General features: G+C 39.7%; 1 protein-coding gene and 1 long non-coding RNA gene across 2 annotated transcripts; one reads left to right on the top strand and one right to left on the bottom strand.

The window, feature by feature from the left end:
* Positions 1 to 3,897: 3,897 nt before the first annotated feature.
* LOC104965297 (uncharacterized) lies at positions 3,898 to 5,031 on the top strand (the record flags this gene model as incomplete). The annotated part of the gene is made up of 2 exons (XM_010794255.1): positions 3,898 to 4,152; positions 4,483 to 5,031. Coding segments are annotated over exons 1-2 (804 nt in total), but the record flags the coding sequence as incomplete, so codon positions are not given.
* Positions 5,032 to 13,411: 8,380 nt separating this feature from the next.
* Positions 13,412 to 14,377, bottom strand: LOC104964694 (uncharacterized). Its single transcript, XR_800451.1, has 3 exons — positions 14,353 to 14,377; positions 13,613 to 13,658; positions 13,412 to 13,531 (listed from the first exon to the last, which is right to left on the bottom strand). It is a non-coding gene; the product is annotated as an uncharacterized lncRNA (long non-coding RNA).
* Between the last annotated feature and the right edge of the window lie 641 nt (positions 14,378 to 15,018).

The raw sequence follows: 15,018 nt of genomic DNA on the forward strand, positions 1-15,018 counted from the left end.
ATATTGGGAGTCATGTCGTTACTTTGTTGAGAATGTGGCCATGTAATAAGCGGGATAATTTGCAGCGACTTGTTCCTTATGGGCAAAATAACACCCTTCATCCAGATGAGGATCCCTCCGCTACGCGTCGGGATCGTGATCTGCCGACGAGGCTCCATTAAAATATAAATATTTTTTGTGAATTATTGAGTTTAGGCACGTTAATAACGTTTTAATGAAGTTGACTACAGTATATTCATATTTGTCAGTGCTTTCATGTAAATTTGGCGAACATAAACATAAAGGATCGTGGTGAAGATGATGATTAAATAAGAATTAAAAATCGAGAGCATTTCCTCCCGTTCGTTTTTGGAGCCGGCGGGCTTCCTGAGGTTTTTTGTACAGTAGCTCTGGACTAACCAACATTATTTTGTTAAATAAAAACATGGTGATGTTTTGTAGCCTAAATGATTACATGTCTCTTATTTAGCACATAGTATGATCCTATCCGTGACATATGGATCTTAGCAAAGATCCGCCATACAGTAGTAGCCTACCAGACATAAATCTACTGTACTATATCAGAGTCCATGATCCATTGCAGCTGGCTTCATTATAATTACATTTATTTATCAAGGGGGCGGTGTCAAGTCACCCTGGAGGTTTTCCTTTGAGCGAGGGCAGACCCTGTGCCGGCCACGGCCCTCGCATTTCAAACTGTCTGAAATTAGGTGCTACATCTGTAGTGTTGTCACTCAGTCATCAGTTTCTATAGACTATCTGGATTTAGTTATTGCGTAATCATTATCGTGTTCCCACAAATTACTAATGCGTGGGAACATAATAACTAATTTGTGGCAACGCATTATTAATACGTGGCCACGTATTAATATTTTTCTCAGCAATGTCACCAGGGGGGCTCCGTACATATTGCACAAAGTTGGTTTGTATTTAAAAGCAATGGGTGTTATAGTCTGTATTGTGGTGTGTGTGTAGGAGGGTCTACTAGGGGCAGTGCTGGTTGTAAAATCTGACCGCTGCAGGAAGGAAGGACCTGCGGTATCTCTCCGTGTGACAGGTGGGGTGCAGCAGCCTGTCGCTAAAGGTGCTGCACAGTGAGGACAGGTACCAACACAACAATTAGAAAAGCATCTTCAAAATTGATGCATTCATCAATTTTGGCTTTTGAGTTGCATTTAAGAAAATGTGAAGAAGTGCTTATTAGCACAGCAAGTGGTAACAGCTTATATGCAGCACTTCCCATATTCGTTTTAAATAGCAGGGTGGTATCAATCATATCTAATTATAGTTATACTAATTAAAGGGGGGAAAACATGAAATGAAGTGCTACAGCTCAAGACTCAATTTTATTTTTAAATCCTAACTCAAATATAATTTGTTTAAGTAAAATGTTTCACAACTTTAAGGGGAACCACACAGGCTTTACAAATTAATTACAGACTCATAGTTAGGATTTTCTAATTTACACACATGCCGCATGATTGCAGTAAAGACAGTAAGGTCACAGTCAGATACACAACATGCATGTTGATGTGGAAGATCTTCAGAGCTTTTGAAAGAAAGACATAAAAAACTCCATGCAAGGATGCAATTTGTGACGACCGCAAATCCAAAAGAAGCCGTGGAGGAACAGCCTTAAAGCATGTGGAACAACAAACTTAATCAGCCACTTAACGTGTTGCAATTAATTCCTCTGCATGCTGCTCAAAGTAATCACGTTGACCCGGTTGTCTGCTCGGGAGCACTGGGTCGCTCCCAAGCAAAGCTCTGCTAAATAACAGAGCTAACAGCTGCTGTTAACAGAGGTTGCATGGAGAAACATCATGATGTGTTAAATTCAGTCAAAATTAGTATTAGACAGTTGTGTTCAAGTGCAATCCTAATTTACAATGTTTTGAGGAACTTGAGTGGTTTGAAGGAGATGTTTGCACACCAAAAAATTGGAATGGATCAAGAAAATTGCAATCTATGCATTTCTAAGTGGTTTTTTTTCATTTATTCTTGTTGTCAATGTGGGACAGGGTTATTAAGTAGGCTGATGTAAAAGAAAGGATTGCATTATATAGTCTCAATATAGAGAAAGTAAAAAAATGCCTTGAACACCAAGATACAGCTCTTTGAGATTGAAATCGGGACATCCCCATCTTCTATGAAGCTACACGGAATAAATGTTAAGAAATGTTGTGGCATTCCTATTGTAGGACATCATATCATAAAGACGGAGTGAGGATTGTAGAGCTGTCAGAGAGTTGGCTGTGGATGATACCTCGATACCTACCTTCAAATTCCTTTATACTCGGCCTATGTTACTGCAAAGGGCTAAACTTCCTGCATGTGGGTGTATGGCATGTTTGAATGTATACCATGATTTCCTGAGGGGTAGCTAGTGTTTGACGTCATGGATGTGTGACTTTACCATCCTCGTGAGACACCTGTTCTTAACAGCAAAGCCATTTCCCACAGTAGGCAGTGCTAGATCCTTCTAAAATGTCATAACTTTTCCATGTAAGTGTCCTTCTATCGTTGTACCCAACATGAATGATTTTTAAGCATCAATAAAATAAATAAGGCAATGCCACTGCTGACATATTGCTCGTGAAAATATTCAAAGGGAAAGCTGTATAACTGCACAAATTAAATAGCAGTAAGATATTCAAAACCACATTCACAATGAATAATGATTCATTCCATTCTCCCACCACTAATACTGATTTCAAAAATAAAGAGTGAAACTCGATTTCGATTTGAGCCTCTGAAGAAGTAGCCTTGGAGAACTCATCCACTCTCTTTATTTCTCTCCTCCTTCATTCTGTCTCCCCGCTTCCCCTTTGTTTTCTAATACGTTGGCTGGGGAAATGATGAGGAGAGGCAACAAATGATAGGAGGAACAGTCACCCATTTGTTGGCTGATGCATTATTGATTCCTGGCTCTCATCAGGGTGAAAAGTGAAGGTTTCTGTGGTTGGAGTCACACAAACCTTACACACACAAATACACGTCCACATGTAACTTCCTGTGCGTGAGCTTGCACAGAAACAAGCTAAGAAAATGTGTCTGGCTCCTGTTCAATTATTTCAGTATACTCTGTAGACACATTGAGATGGTTATTGTCTGCTACAGTTCATTGTCAGCTTCAGAAAATGTTGAACCAAACAACATCCGATAACTTAGTGTGTTTATAGGTTAAAAAAAATCACCACTCAAAACCTCCTGAGAGGTTGCAAATGAATCAGATGTCTGTGTGATTGGTGGACAGTTTTATAATATGTTATGGAAGGCCTGTACAAGAGGACAAGATGCGTTGGGAACGCTGAGGGCAAATTAGACAGTAGATTAATTATGTTGAATAGGTGGCCCAACACACTATAAATGTCCTCATCCCCAGCCTGTCTGCAGCAAACAGATGAGTTCATAAACAGACAGTGGAGGATGCTCTGTGTCCGGGGGCAAACAAGTGTCTGTGTGAAACGAGACTGTGCCCGGGAGTGAGTTGTGTCCACATGCTGGTGTGAATGTGATGAGATGAGCCTGAATGTATCCCAGTGATGAAATAGATGAGGAGTGATAAGTCATTTCCCCCTCATAAGTTTGGCTGTATCTCTGTCAGTATGTGTTTAAGCATTTGCAGGCATGTGTGTGAATCCATACACACAGGCCCCGTTTGCCTTCCATCACAAATGGTGTAGCGGTCTCGTCAGCAAACTGTTGCATAATCAGCCTGCCGTGACACTTTAATTATGTCTACTTGTCTTCCTATGCTACGGGCCAATTCACTGACAGCATAGTTCTTAAATGACATTTTTTGTTTCCATCCAATTCCCATACTTGAAAATTGAATGGCAGATGATCCAACTTCATTTGACTATAGCCAGATTTATGCTTCTCTTTTAAGGGGTTATGTTGTACCAATGGAGCCTATTGCCTATTACTGACTCCGGCAACCTGAACATCCTCATCCTCCTCGACCTCACCGCAGCATTCGACACCATCAACCACACCATCCTGCTGTCCCTCCTTGAATCATCACTCAACATCACTGACACTGCACTCTCCTGGCTGAAATCCTACCTCACCGACAGACATCAGTTTATCAACATCAACAACTGCACCTCCTCCACTGCTCCTCTGTCCCAAGGCGTCCCCCAGGGTTCGGTGCTTGGCCCCCCCCTCTTCATCCTTTACATGCTCCCCCTTGGCAAAATAATTCGTCGCCACAACCTTCAATTTCACTGCTACGCCGATGACATCCAACTTTATATCTCAACAAAAACCATCACCCCCACAACACACTCCACTCTCACCAACTGTCTCTCAGAAATAAAAGCATGGATGCAAACAAACTATCTCCAACTGAACAGTGCCAAATCAGACATCATCATCATCGGCCCCCCATCCCGTATCAAAGACATCCAGAATTTCAACTTCACCATTGACAGCCACACTCTATCTCCCCCCCCTCACATCCGCAACCTCGGAGTCATTTTCGACAGTCAGCTCAAATTCAACCACCACATAAATCACATCACCAGGACCGCCTTTTTCCACCTCAAAAACATTGCCCGTCTCCGCCCATCACTCTCCTCCTCTGCTGCTGAAATCCTGATTCATGCATTCATCACTTCACGACTCGACTACTGCAATAGCATCCTCTATGGCATACCATCCAACCTCCTCAATAAACTCCAACATATCCAGAACTCTGCTGCCCGCCTCCTCACCCACACCCGCTCCCGAGACCACATCACTCCCATCCTTCAGAATCTCCACTGGCTCCCCGTCCGTCAAAGAATCCACTTCAAAGTCCTCCTCATTACTTACAAAGCCCTCAACAACCAGGCCCCCCCCTACCTCACAGACCTGCTGCACCACCACACCCCTTCCCGCTGCCTCCGCTCATCAGAAGCCAACCTCCTATCCATCCCCACCCGCACCAATCACCGGACCTGGGGGGACAGAGCCTTCTCCGTCGCTGCCCCCTCCCTCTGGAACTCACTCCCACAACCCATCCGAGACTGCACCGACCTCACCACCTTCAAAAAACTCACAAAAACTCACCTCTTCAATCTGGCTTTTCATGTGTGATTGTTTTTGTATTATTTGACTTTAACTATATATTTATTTGTTGTTCCTTTCTTCTCTTTTTTTTTTCTTCACTATTATCTGTAAAGCGTCTTTGAGCACCTGTAAAAGCACTAACAAATTAAATCTATTATTATTAATATTATTATTATTCCACTAGAGGCGCCATGATCACATTTTTGCCGCAAATACCGACTGCTGTTATAAAAGACAAACTTTTTTGTCAATTCAAATTTAAACACAAGACATTCTAAATGTTATTGCTTCAATTTAATAACACAATACATAAACACTGAGATTCACAAATGAAAAATGTTTCTGTACTTTGCAAAGCCCAACATGATACAAGCAATACAAACAAGGCAGAGCATTTTTTGTCTTCTTGTAGCACGATGAAAATGGTGCAACCATACATCTGGCTTTACAAGACTGGCATGAATCTAAACTAGACTGATAAATAAGCTAGGCCCATAAAACGTCCTACAGCTATTAGCTTACTGCAAATAAATGGGTCCAGGTGCATGTCTGCTGATAGGTAACAAGACGTTTTACTAAAGGAATGCCAAACAAGGTTTCATTGACATGTTTTGTCCAATGGAGAGCTCGGTCAAGAAGATTTTTACACATCAAGACAATCAAAGAAAAGACAGGTAATCGTATCCAATATGACTATAACATGAATAGTAGAAAAACAACTAGTCCCAGACAGTAGGATCATGTTTGTTCACCTTAGCACTAGGCTATAACCTGAAGAAAAAAGCAAAAGCCAATCAGAAGGAATACAAGTATGAGCCTGGGAAAAAAAACAAAGCACTTACACTTCATACTCAACTTCCTCACTCTCTCCTGAAGGAACCTTCCACCCAGGCCACAGAAAAAATATATCAACCAGATGTGAATGTACCGAGAGTGGACAGCGCACAGTAATTGTGACCTACGGGGTAAAGGTTGACAAGGGGAATCATTATAGAAGAGACTCCATGCAGGAGTGTACAATTGAAGCAAAACTCTACCATACCAGCTCCACAACTGAAAATAAATCTATTGTTTGTCAACAAGCATGAAGGACTGTTAGGACCTACTGATAGTAGTGGCTTTTGTGTAACAGCTGCTACAAAAGCATAACTACAAGTTGCTAGGTTAGGATACTGATTGGAAACATGCCATTATTTCTGTCCATCCATCCCATCCCATCCCATGTAAGATTCCTCCTCCTCCTCCTCCTCCTCCTCTCTGGTTCAGGTGGAATAATGAAGGATGGAGGAGTCCCAGTCATTCAATTACACACCCTGGACACGATCCACACACACACACAGACACACACACACTCACACAGCTGCCCTCTCTCTCTCTTTTTCCTCTTATTGTTGTAATGGAAGTCTGTAAATAGGGCCATTTCGAGTTGAACAAGCTTCAGGATGAATTACAATAGGCTCAATGAGTCAAGGCAGCAGTGTAATGGATTTTTCCTCTTTCCATTTTTCTCCCCCCCCCCCCCGCATCCCTTCGACGTTATGTATTCTGCCAGCCAACGCATGTAGTATATGAAGTGGCTAGTACCAAGGATTAGATTTTAAAAAAGAGGTCTATTGCTTTGAAGGCTAATAAACTTGGTGTTTCTTTTGGGCAGAGGAGAGATAACTTTGTCCTTGGCTCGCTCATAACCTCATCAGAATCGCTCAATGAATCACGGAGCGCCATAACTCATGGCGGGGGCAGCTGTGATACAGTTAAGAAATACCCTTGGTGGAGAGAGGGGAGCTGCATCTTGGGTGGAATTGACTAAAGAAAACATGTTGGAAGATAAAATACAAGCACGCAACTGCATTTGTTTCTTTTATAAATAGTATTTTCAAATCGATATGGGATACAGGAATACACAGATACATGGTGTACATTGTTGTTCCAATTTAACAAGAATGGGTGTTGAACAGATAAAAAGTACATTTTACTGTTAGGTCTCTATTTTCTACAACTTTGAGGATGTACTGCAGAGGAAAGCGTGTGAAATTCAACAAGTAGACACGGTTCAGGTTATTGTATTATTTCTGCTTAATGTTTTGATAAGAAAAACATCAAGGGCAAAACCAAAGACTCACTGTAGTGTTTTCCTTGGTAATTTCATTTGTATATGCTTCACAAAAATGTGAAGACTTGAAAATGGAAGCGATTAATAAAAGCCATAGTTTTTTTATGAGTCATTAAACATGGCCTAAAGGACTCATAACAGAGCTGATCATTCACACCATAACCTTAGTCCCTGTGTCGTTATGCACTTAATTAAAAGCAGACAATGACACATCCAAAAATGAATGTCTGAATAATCCTTGAGGTCACACACACACAAACACACACAGGTAATGTTCCTTGTGAAGACTTTCCAGCTTAACTTGTCATACATTCGGAAGGCGCTGAGCTCCTAGTTGTGGTTCAGAACTGTGCGGCAAACAGACTTACATCGTGAATTAACAAGATTTAGTGTTTTAAGAGGCTTGTTAGGTAAACCTGCACCTGCCTGGCTCCAGACTGAGGCTGACTCTGAGCTACTTTCAGACACTTTGAAGTCTCTAACTGTCTCATCCATGACTGGCATATCAGAGAGCCTGCACAGCTACACAGGTTCAACGCTGCGATTTGCCATGCACCGATATCATGCGTTTGACACATTCCCACCTTTTGGTTTTGTAACGCTCACCAGAAAAACTCTGTCTGTTTCAGTTAATAATTGTCATCTTGTTTGAAGCTACAAGACAAGACTGAAAGAAAAAATGTAAAAGAGGACAAAGAATATATATAATGCTCATTATATCACTGCATGAATCCACTTGCACTACCATAAAGAGATACATTGAGTTTTAATACCCCTATACTATAAAAAAGGCATAAAAATGAAATAAAACTTTCCAGAAAATAATAAAGAATATCAGTCCATCAAAGGAAAGGGACATTTACTTCCTCTCTAGGCTCAGTGCAATACCTCTAAGATCCTTTTACCTGACATGACACAAAAATTATTTCTTAAATCAACGTTCTCATTTTGCTGAAGCTGTAAAAATGTACTTTTGTACTTAGATGAATGAGACATTAGACAATTCAATGACATCCCTCCAAACACATACCATCTTATATGTTGTAAAGGGTTTGCTGATCACCTAGTATAAAACAAATAGTGCAACCTAGAAACCTCATGTGTGTAACTTTGAAGCATGAACTCTAGGAGGTGTGTTTATAGACGCAAAGGACACCATATGCCGCTGTTTGATTAAATCTAAACTTTAGTGGTCTTGAGTCACGTTTTTAAGAAAGTGGGCCATTTACCTCAGTTTTATAGATGGTAGTTTAAAACTCCCACAGTGGTGATGGGTACACAAACTGTTGTCTAACAGCGGATCGGCACAATTAAAAATACATTTCCCTCTTGCACCCTATTATAAACACAGCTTACAGGTTTTGATGCACACACATCGTTATTAAGTCAATGTCACTGTGTGATTTGCAAATAATTATGATTTGACCTTTTACAATGACCTAATTACCTAAAACTGCTAAAGTCAATATTGCATTACTCTGATAATATTGAATGAGAGCAACTTCGGGACAAACATCAGTATTTGGAATTTTTCTCAATTAACCCTGTTTTTTTTTTTTACCTTTCAGTGTAAATTGCATTGTTAGCTACAGACACTCGGGTGTAAAATAGCATTGTTAGCTACAGACACTCGGGTGTAAATTGCATTGTTAGCTACAGACACCCGGGTGTAAATAGCATTGTTAGCTACAGACACCCGGGTGTAAATAGCATTGTTAGCTACAGACACTCGGGTGTAAATAGCATTGTTAGCTACAGACACTCGGGTGCAAATAGCATTGTTAGCTACAGACACCCGGGTGTAAATCAGGGTTGCCAACTTTGGGTACCTGGCTGGAGTGAGATTTTGAAATCATAGGTTTAATTACACATATGCACACTAAATGACTGCTGCAGTCATTTAGTGTGCATATGTGTAATTAAACCTATGATTTCAAAATCTCACTCCAGCCAGGTACCCAAAGTTGGCAACCCTGATTTACACCCGGGTGNCGTTACCCTGACCCGTTATGTTGTTCGTGTATGATCCCTCTTTCATTTAAAAAGCAAGTTATGTTTTAAGCATGAAAGCTGTAGGCCAGGGGTACTCAAACTTTTTTATTAAAGGTCCACTTTAAATGTTATACAAGGTCCCTGGTCCGGACCAGGGACCCCCCCCCCGTTGCAGTAAATTTAAGGGTTGTTCATGTTGTCGTTGCTGTGGACCTTCTTAATCTACCTTCTTTGGGGGCCCCCTTCTGGTCCAAGCACTTGCCTGCCTTGCCTGTCAGCAATTGGCGCCCCCTGTATCCCTGTACACATTCAATACATGCATACAGTATGATGGCTTGAGCATTAGAAAGTCAAGGTAAACTTGCGGTTTGCAATGCGTGTCACGCTCACGCACACAAGTAAATATATATGCACGTTCATTCTCACAACGCGTCAGACACAAGAAAATATACATTAATTTCAGAATCAGAAAGTTTTTATTTTGTATAATTCTTTTTTTTATAAAAGGGACACAGGGTTCGGTCCGGATTGATTTGTTATTCGGTCCGGAGTTTGAGAAGCCCTGCTGTAGGCCTATAGCTGTCAACTGTTCAAACTGTGATCACCAGTTCAATACATTTGACAAATTCGACTTGGTTTCTATACTTATTTCAACATGTATTTAACATGTTTTTTTTTTTTGTAAACATTTTTCACACTTTTTTTTTTATAGGATATTTAGATTTCGGTTAACCGTTTTTTTTGGGGTCGAATATACATTTGCTTTCCAATTCCCATCCCTAATATACATGCACACAATAAAAAAAGGCACAACAATTAATATATACAATTAGCAGTCTTCACTCAAATAATAATAATACATGTATTTTATAAGCGCTTTTACAGGTGCTCAAAGTCGCTTTACAGAAGTAGTAAAAAAAAAGGATAACAATTAAATATAGTAAAAATCACATTAAAATCGAGCAATAAAACAACAATCACACATTACAAGTGGGCCAAAAGTCTTTGCATTCATTCAGTGGTGCTTTTGAACTGACACATTTAGTACTCACTCTTCTTTAAGCTTTCTTTTTTCTGGGCTTTTAAAAGGTTTTATGTTTTGCCTTAGCCCTGAATTACAGTGGCGTTGCACAGCAGAAGAGGCTGAGGTACAGTACAGGGATAAACTTCGCTTAGTGCCCAGTTTTGAGTGCAACATATTGGGTCCACAGCTCAGAATTGGAGGAAGGGTTTTCGTGCATCTTCCCAGTCTGCACACACAGGATTAGGGTTGTTGACAGCACACAGCAGAGTAATCACTAAAACATGAGCCAGGAGACGAGGACTACACAAATAATTTAAAGACATGTCATAATCACAATGTTGCTCTTTTTGTTAGAGACAAAAGTGCTTGTAAGTTGTTCTGTTCTTCCGCAGAATCCCCAGCCACAAAATGAAGTTGCAAAATGGAAAATATATATATCTTTAATTTCACCAAAAGAGGGAATATCATGCAGTTTCTTTCCTCGTCCTCTTCCTCCCACACAATGACAGCAGAGAGTGGGGGGAAGTTAAGTTTTATTTTAAAACTAAAAAGGATATCTGGTAGATAAAGAGTTGCTCATGCATATGCAGTCTTTGCAATTATGTCATCAAGCATTGAGATTAGAATAAGTTATCTTTTATTTAGATTCATTAAAAGGTCTCCAGATGATTGAGCTGTTATGATGTAATATGAGTTAAAATGTACAATGTTGAGACCTGTTTAGACTTAACTCTTCTGAATCCCTAAAGAAAAACTCCTACATAATACTCAACTTGTATTGTACAGGATGTTAGCCCAACATTATTATTATTAACCAGCTACCATTATAGCAACCCAGTCTCACGGCATTTGGTGTTATAGTCACAAAATTAATTGAATCTATTGATTCGTGTTCACCGACACAATTTTCGCATTTTTTCGTGTCTCACAGAACGATTTTAAAAGCAATGTATTTCTATTGGTAGTATGTTTCGTGTCTGCACCACGTCTTTTTGTCCGGTCGGGTCTTGGAAGACCGGAAGCTGTGTGGTTCATAAAAACATTTTCTTACTCAATATCTTACCCTAAGCCCTATCCCTTTTATTTTAAATTTTATAATGTCTGAGTTTTTTTGCCGTCTGCGAGGAAAAGAAATGGTTCAGAGCCTCAGAATACTGAAATCTGTATTTTTAAAATATTTTTTTCCTTCTAATTTGTTATTATTTGGTGCAGGCACGAAGCATACTACCAATATAAATACATTGCTTCTAAAATCGTTCTGTGTCAGAATACTGAAATCTGTATTTTTTTTGATCTCTTTTTCCTTCTAATTTGTTATTATTTACATTGCTTTTAAAATGGTTCTGTGTGACACGAAAAAAAAGCAAAAATCGTGTTGGTGAACAGGAATAAATAGATTACATTTCGTGACTATAACATGAAATGCCGTGAGACTGTGTTGGTTAATCACATAGCTATCATATGCCTAAAACAGTCCTAATGCTCTTCTAGGTAATCAGACATCCTGTCATGTTCACAGCTACAGCTGGGATACCTTTGTTATCATGTGGACTCTGATACATAAAATAATACATTCAGAATCTTCCCAACCAAAAGGGTTTTACGTTTAGAATTAGCCTTGCTCTCTAATTCAATGCAGAATCTGCAAAGGTGAAACAACATTAGCTAGCTAACTACTGTAGCTAGCAGGCTAGGAAAGCAAAACAGTGTCAATATCCCACTTCTTACAAACTACTACCACTGTATGTTTTTCTCTGTTGTATTCTTCAGGCTCGGGGCAGATGTATCATCACTTTGAGCAATACATTAAAGGTCCCTTATTATAGCCTACTGTTGGCGGGGGTTACCTTGGTTGCTGATTGGCTAATGGTTACACAAGCCAAAAAAATACGTTATGTACATCATAAAAGTAGGCCAAAACTACTGATCAGCTCATTTTCTAGACAGGTTTTTATTAGAAATAGGATCAGGACNAAAAAAACGGCTAACCGAAATGTACATACCCTATAAAAATAAATAATTATAATTATTAATAAATAAATAAATACATGTTAAGTACAGAAACCAAGTTGAATTTGTCAAATGTATTGAACTGGTGATCACAGTTTGAACAGTTGACAGCTTTAGGTTAAAGCTTTCATGCTTAAAACATAACTTGTTTTTTTATTTAAAGAGGGATCATACACGAACAACATAACGGGTCAGGGTAACGTAACCCGTGACAACAGAGATCAACAACCCATAACAGGGCCTGTACACAGAATGCAGCTATTCAATACTCATTCTTCTTTAAGAATATGAGCATGTCTACTCAGGGGTTGAATAGCTGCATTCTGTGTACAGGCCCTGTTATGGGTTGTTGATCTCTGTTGTCACNGTAACCGTTTTATAAAAGCAATAGCTCACTTCAGGCCGTGATATATGCTCATTATATCACAGCTAAGGGGGTTGTCGACCCTCCGCCAGGTCTAAAGGTGTGTGTTGCTCCGCTCACCGGTCCCTCACAGCGGGCAGAGCTTCAGGTGCTGATCTCTCTCTCTCGCGTCCGGTTATACTTCACTCGCGTTTATGTCCAAATCCATCAGATCTAGCTAGTTCTAGCTAATGCTATGGCTGCTGCCCCTCCCTTCACGCAGATCACGCAGACTCAAACCTCATCGTATGCCCAAATTCCAGCTGAGAGGGTCTTCTCTACAGCTGGCCTGATTGTGAATCGCCTCTCCCATGAGTAGACATGCTCATATTCTTAAAGAAGACTGAGTATTGAATAGCTGCATTCTGTGATAGGCCCTGTTACAGGTTGTTGATCTCTGTTGTCACGGGTTACGTTACCCTGACCCGTTATGTTGTTCGTGTTTGATCCCTCTTTCATTTAAAAACCAAGTTATGTTTTTAGCATGAAAGCTGTAGGCCTATAGCTGTCAACTGTTCAAACTGTGATCACCAGTTCAATACATTTGGCAAATTCGACTTGGTTTCTATACTTATTTCAACATGTAGGCTATTTATTTATTTTTCCCAATTTAATTATTATTATTTATTTTTTTTGTTAACATTTTTCCCACATTTTTAAATTTTTTATATGATACGTACATTTCGGTTAATCGGTTAACCGTTTTTTTGGGGATCGAATATACATTTGCTTTCAAATTCCCATCCCTACTTTCCACCAATACCTCTTAAATTATCCATATCAATTATAATATTGATTTTCGCAATGAACATACCTTATCGCACATGAAGATGCTGAGAATCACAGTCATAATCCCAGTGGATGGATATTGGCCCTTCTTCTTGAGCCAATTCAAATGAACGTATTTCATGAAAGCTGGACTGAGGATCATCACCTGTTCACGATTACATTTAGATGTTATCTGACATTTATTAACTAGCTCATTCCCATTAACTGTATAATAGATAATACTCACAAAATCTTTGTTAGCTTTCAAGCTTTTCTGTTCATTTGTATCTTTTCTGTTGGAGGATAAAAGAAGTGTCAGTCCGTTGTTCTTTCCCCTTCAAATTGGCTAATATTTTAAACTCTCAACGTGATGCTCACCAACAAATATGAGAGATATTGCTCAACACTTTCTATACACAATACTCCCGTGATTGGCAGTTAAACAAAACGGAAGCATACTTGGCAACAAGCACAGTATAAGAGCAATAACATGTGGCTATAATAAAAGCTTTTTTCAATACACTGTCTGGGAATAGCAAACATCCGGTAGCCTAAATTCCATGCTAAGTTACCAGCTTTGGCAAATGTTCCACCCAAAGAAAATGTTTCCTCCCTGTTCAAACTTTACAACCCTTACAAACAAGCCATCATTTTAATATCAAGGCAATATTCCCAGACTTTTTCTTTGATTTAATTGCATTTTATTACACTTTTACGTGTGTAATGCCTGTTAACATGATACTCTGACTTTATTTATCTCCCGATTTTGGATGAAAAAAGTAGTCTTAGCTATCCAAACTCATGATTCAAGCTAGGCATGGACGTGGGAAGGGTAAACAATAACTGTTACGATATCAACATGCAATATCGTTGATGAAAAATTACGAGATGAAAATGTAGTTTACTAAATAAAAACTTTGCCAAAATCTCTCTTTACTTTCGTTGACGAAAAAGGGGGAGAGGAAATATTATCAAAGATAACGTTACATTTCTGATAGTCAGTTTTTCCCCCAGCAGTTCCATTTCCGGTGCTGCGGCTGGGCAGCAGCTGTGTGTCTGTGCTGCGCGCCGGTACATTTGAATTACACCGGGTAAGCGGGACTCTAGCCTCATCCCAATACCCCTCCTCGGTTGCGTTCCAATAATCCAAAAATCAGCTCCTAAATTCTAACCCTATCTCCTATTCCTTGACCTCTGAGTGAAACGTCACGGGGTTAAGGGATAGTGGATAGGAGAATTAAAAAGGATTTAGGAGAAGAGACTGCGGTACTTTAGAGAATCCGAATGCACTTTCACTATCCGACGTGTTTATGATGCGCCAGCGGACGTCATTGTGTGCGTCTGCTGCTGTGGGGAAACTACAGTGTTCTATACAGCGGACTACAACATGGATTTTTAATAAGAACGACGGACTCATCTAGAGACTGCACCGTGCTCTGATGCTGTTGCTTTTTGCTTTATGAACGTGGACAACAGAGAAACATATTCTTCATGACCAAAGTTGGAATTGAAATAAAAAAATGAAAGTGAAACTTATGCTCGTCACCCTCTCCCTCCGGTCCACATTAATACAAATGATCCAATACGTATGATTGTATGAACTATGAAAAGATCTTAAAATCAATACAAATGTATTTATTATAAACGTTAGTC

The sequence above is a fragment of the Notothenia coriiceps genome, unplaced genomic scaffold, assembly GCF_000735185.1.
Source record: "Notothenia coriiceps isolate Sejong01 unplaced genomic scaffold, NC01 NC01_scaffold00037244, whole genome shotgun sequence".
Lineage (NCBI taxonomy): Eukaryota > Metazoa > Chordata > Actinopteri > Perciformes > Nototheniidae > Notothenia > Notothenia coriiceps.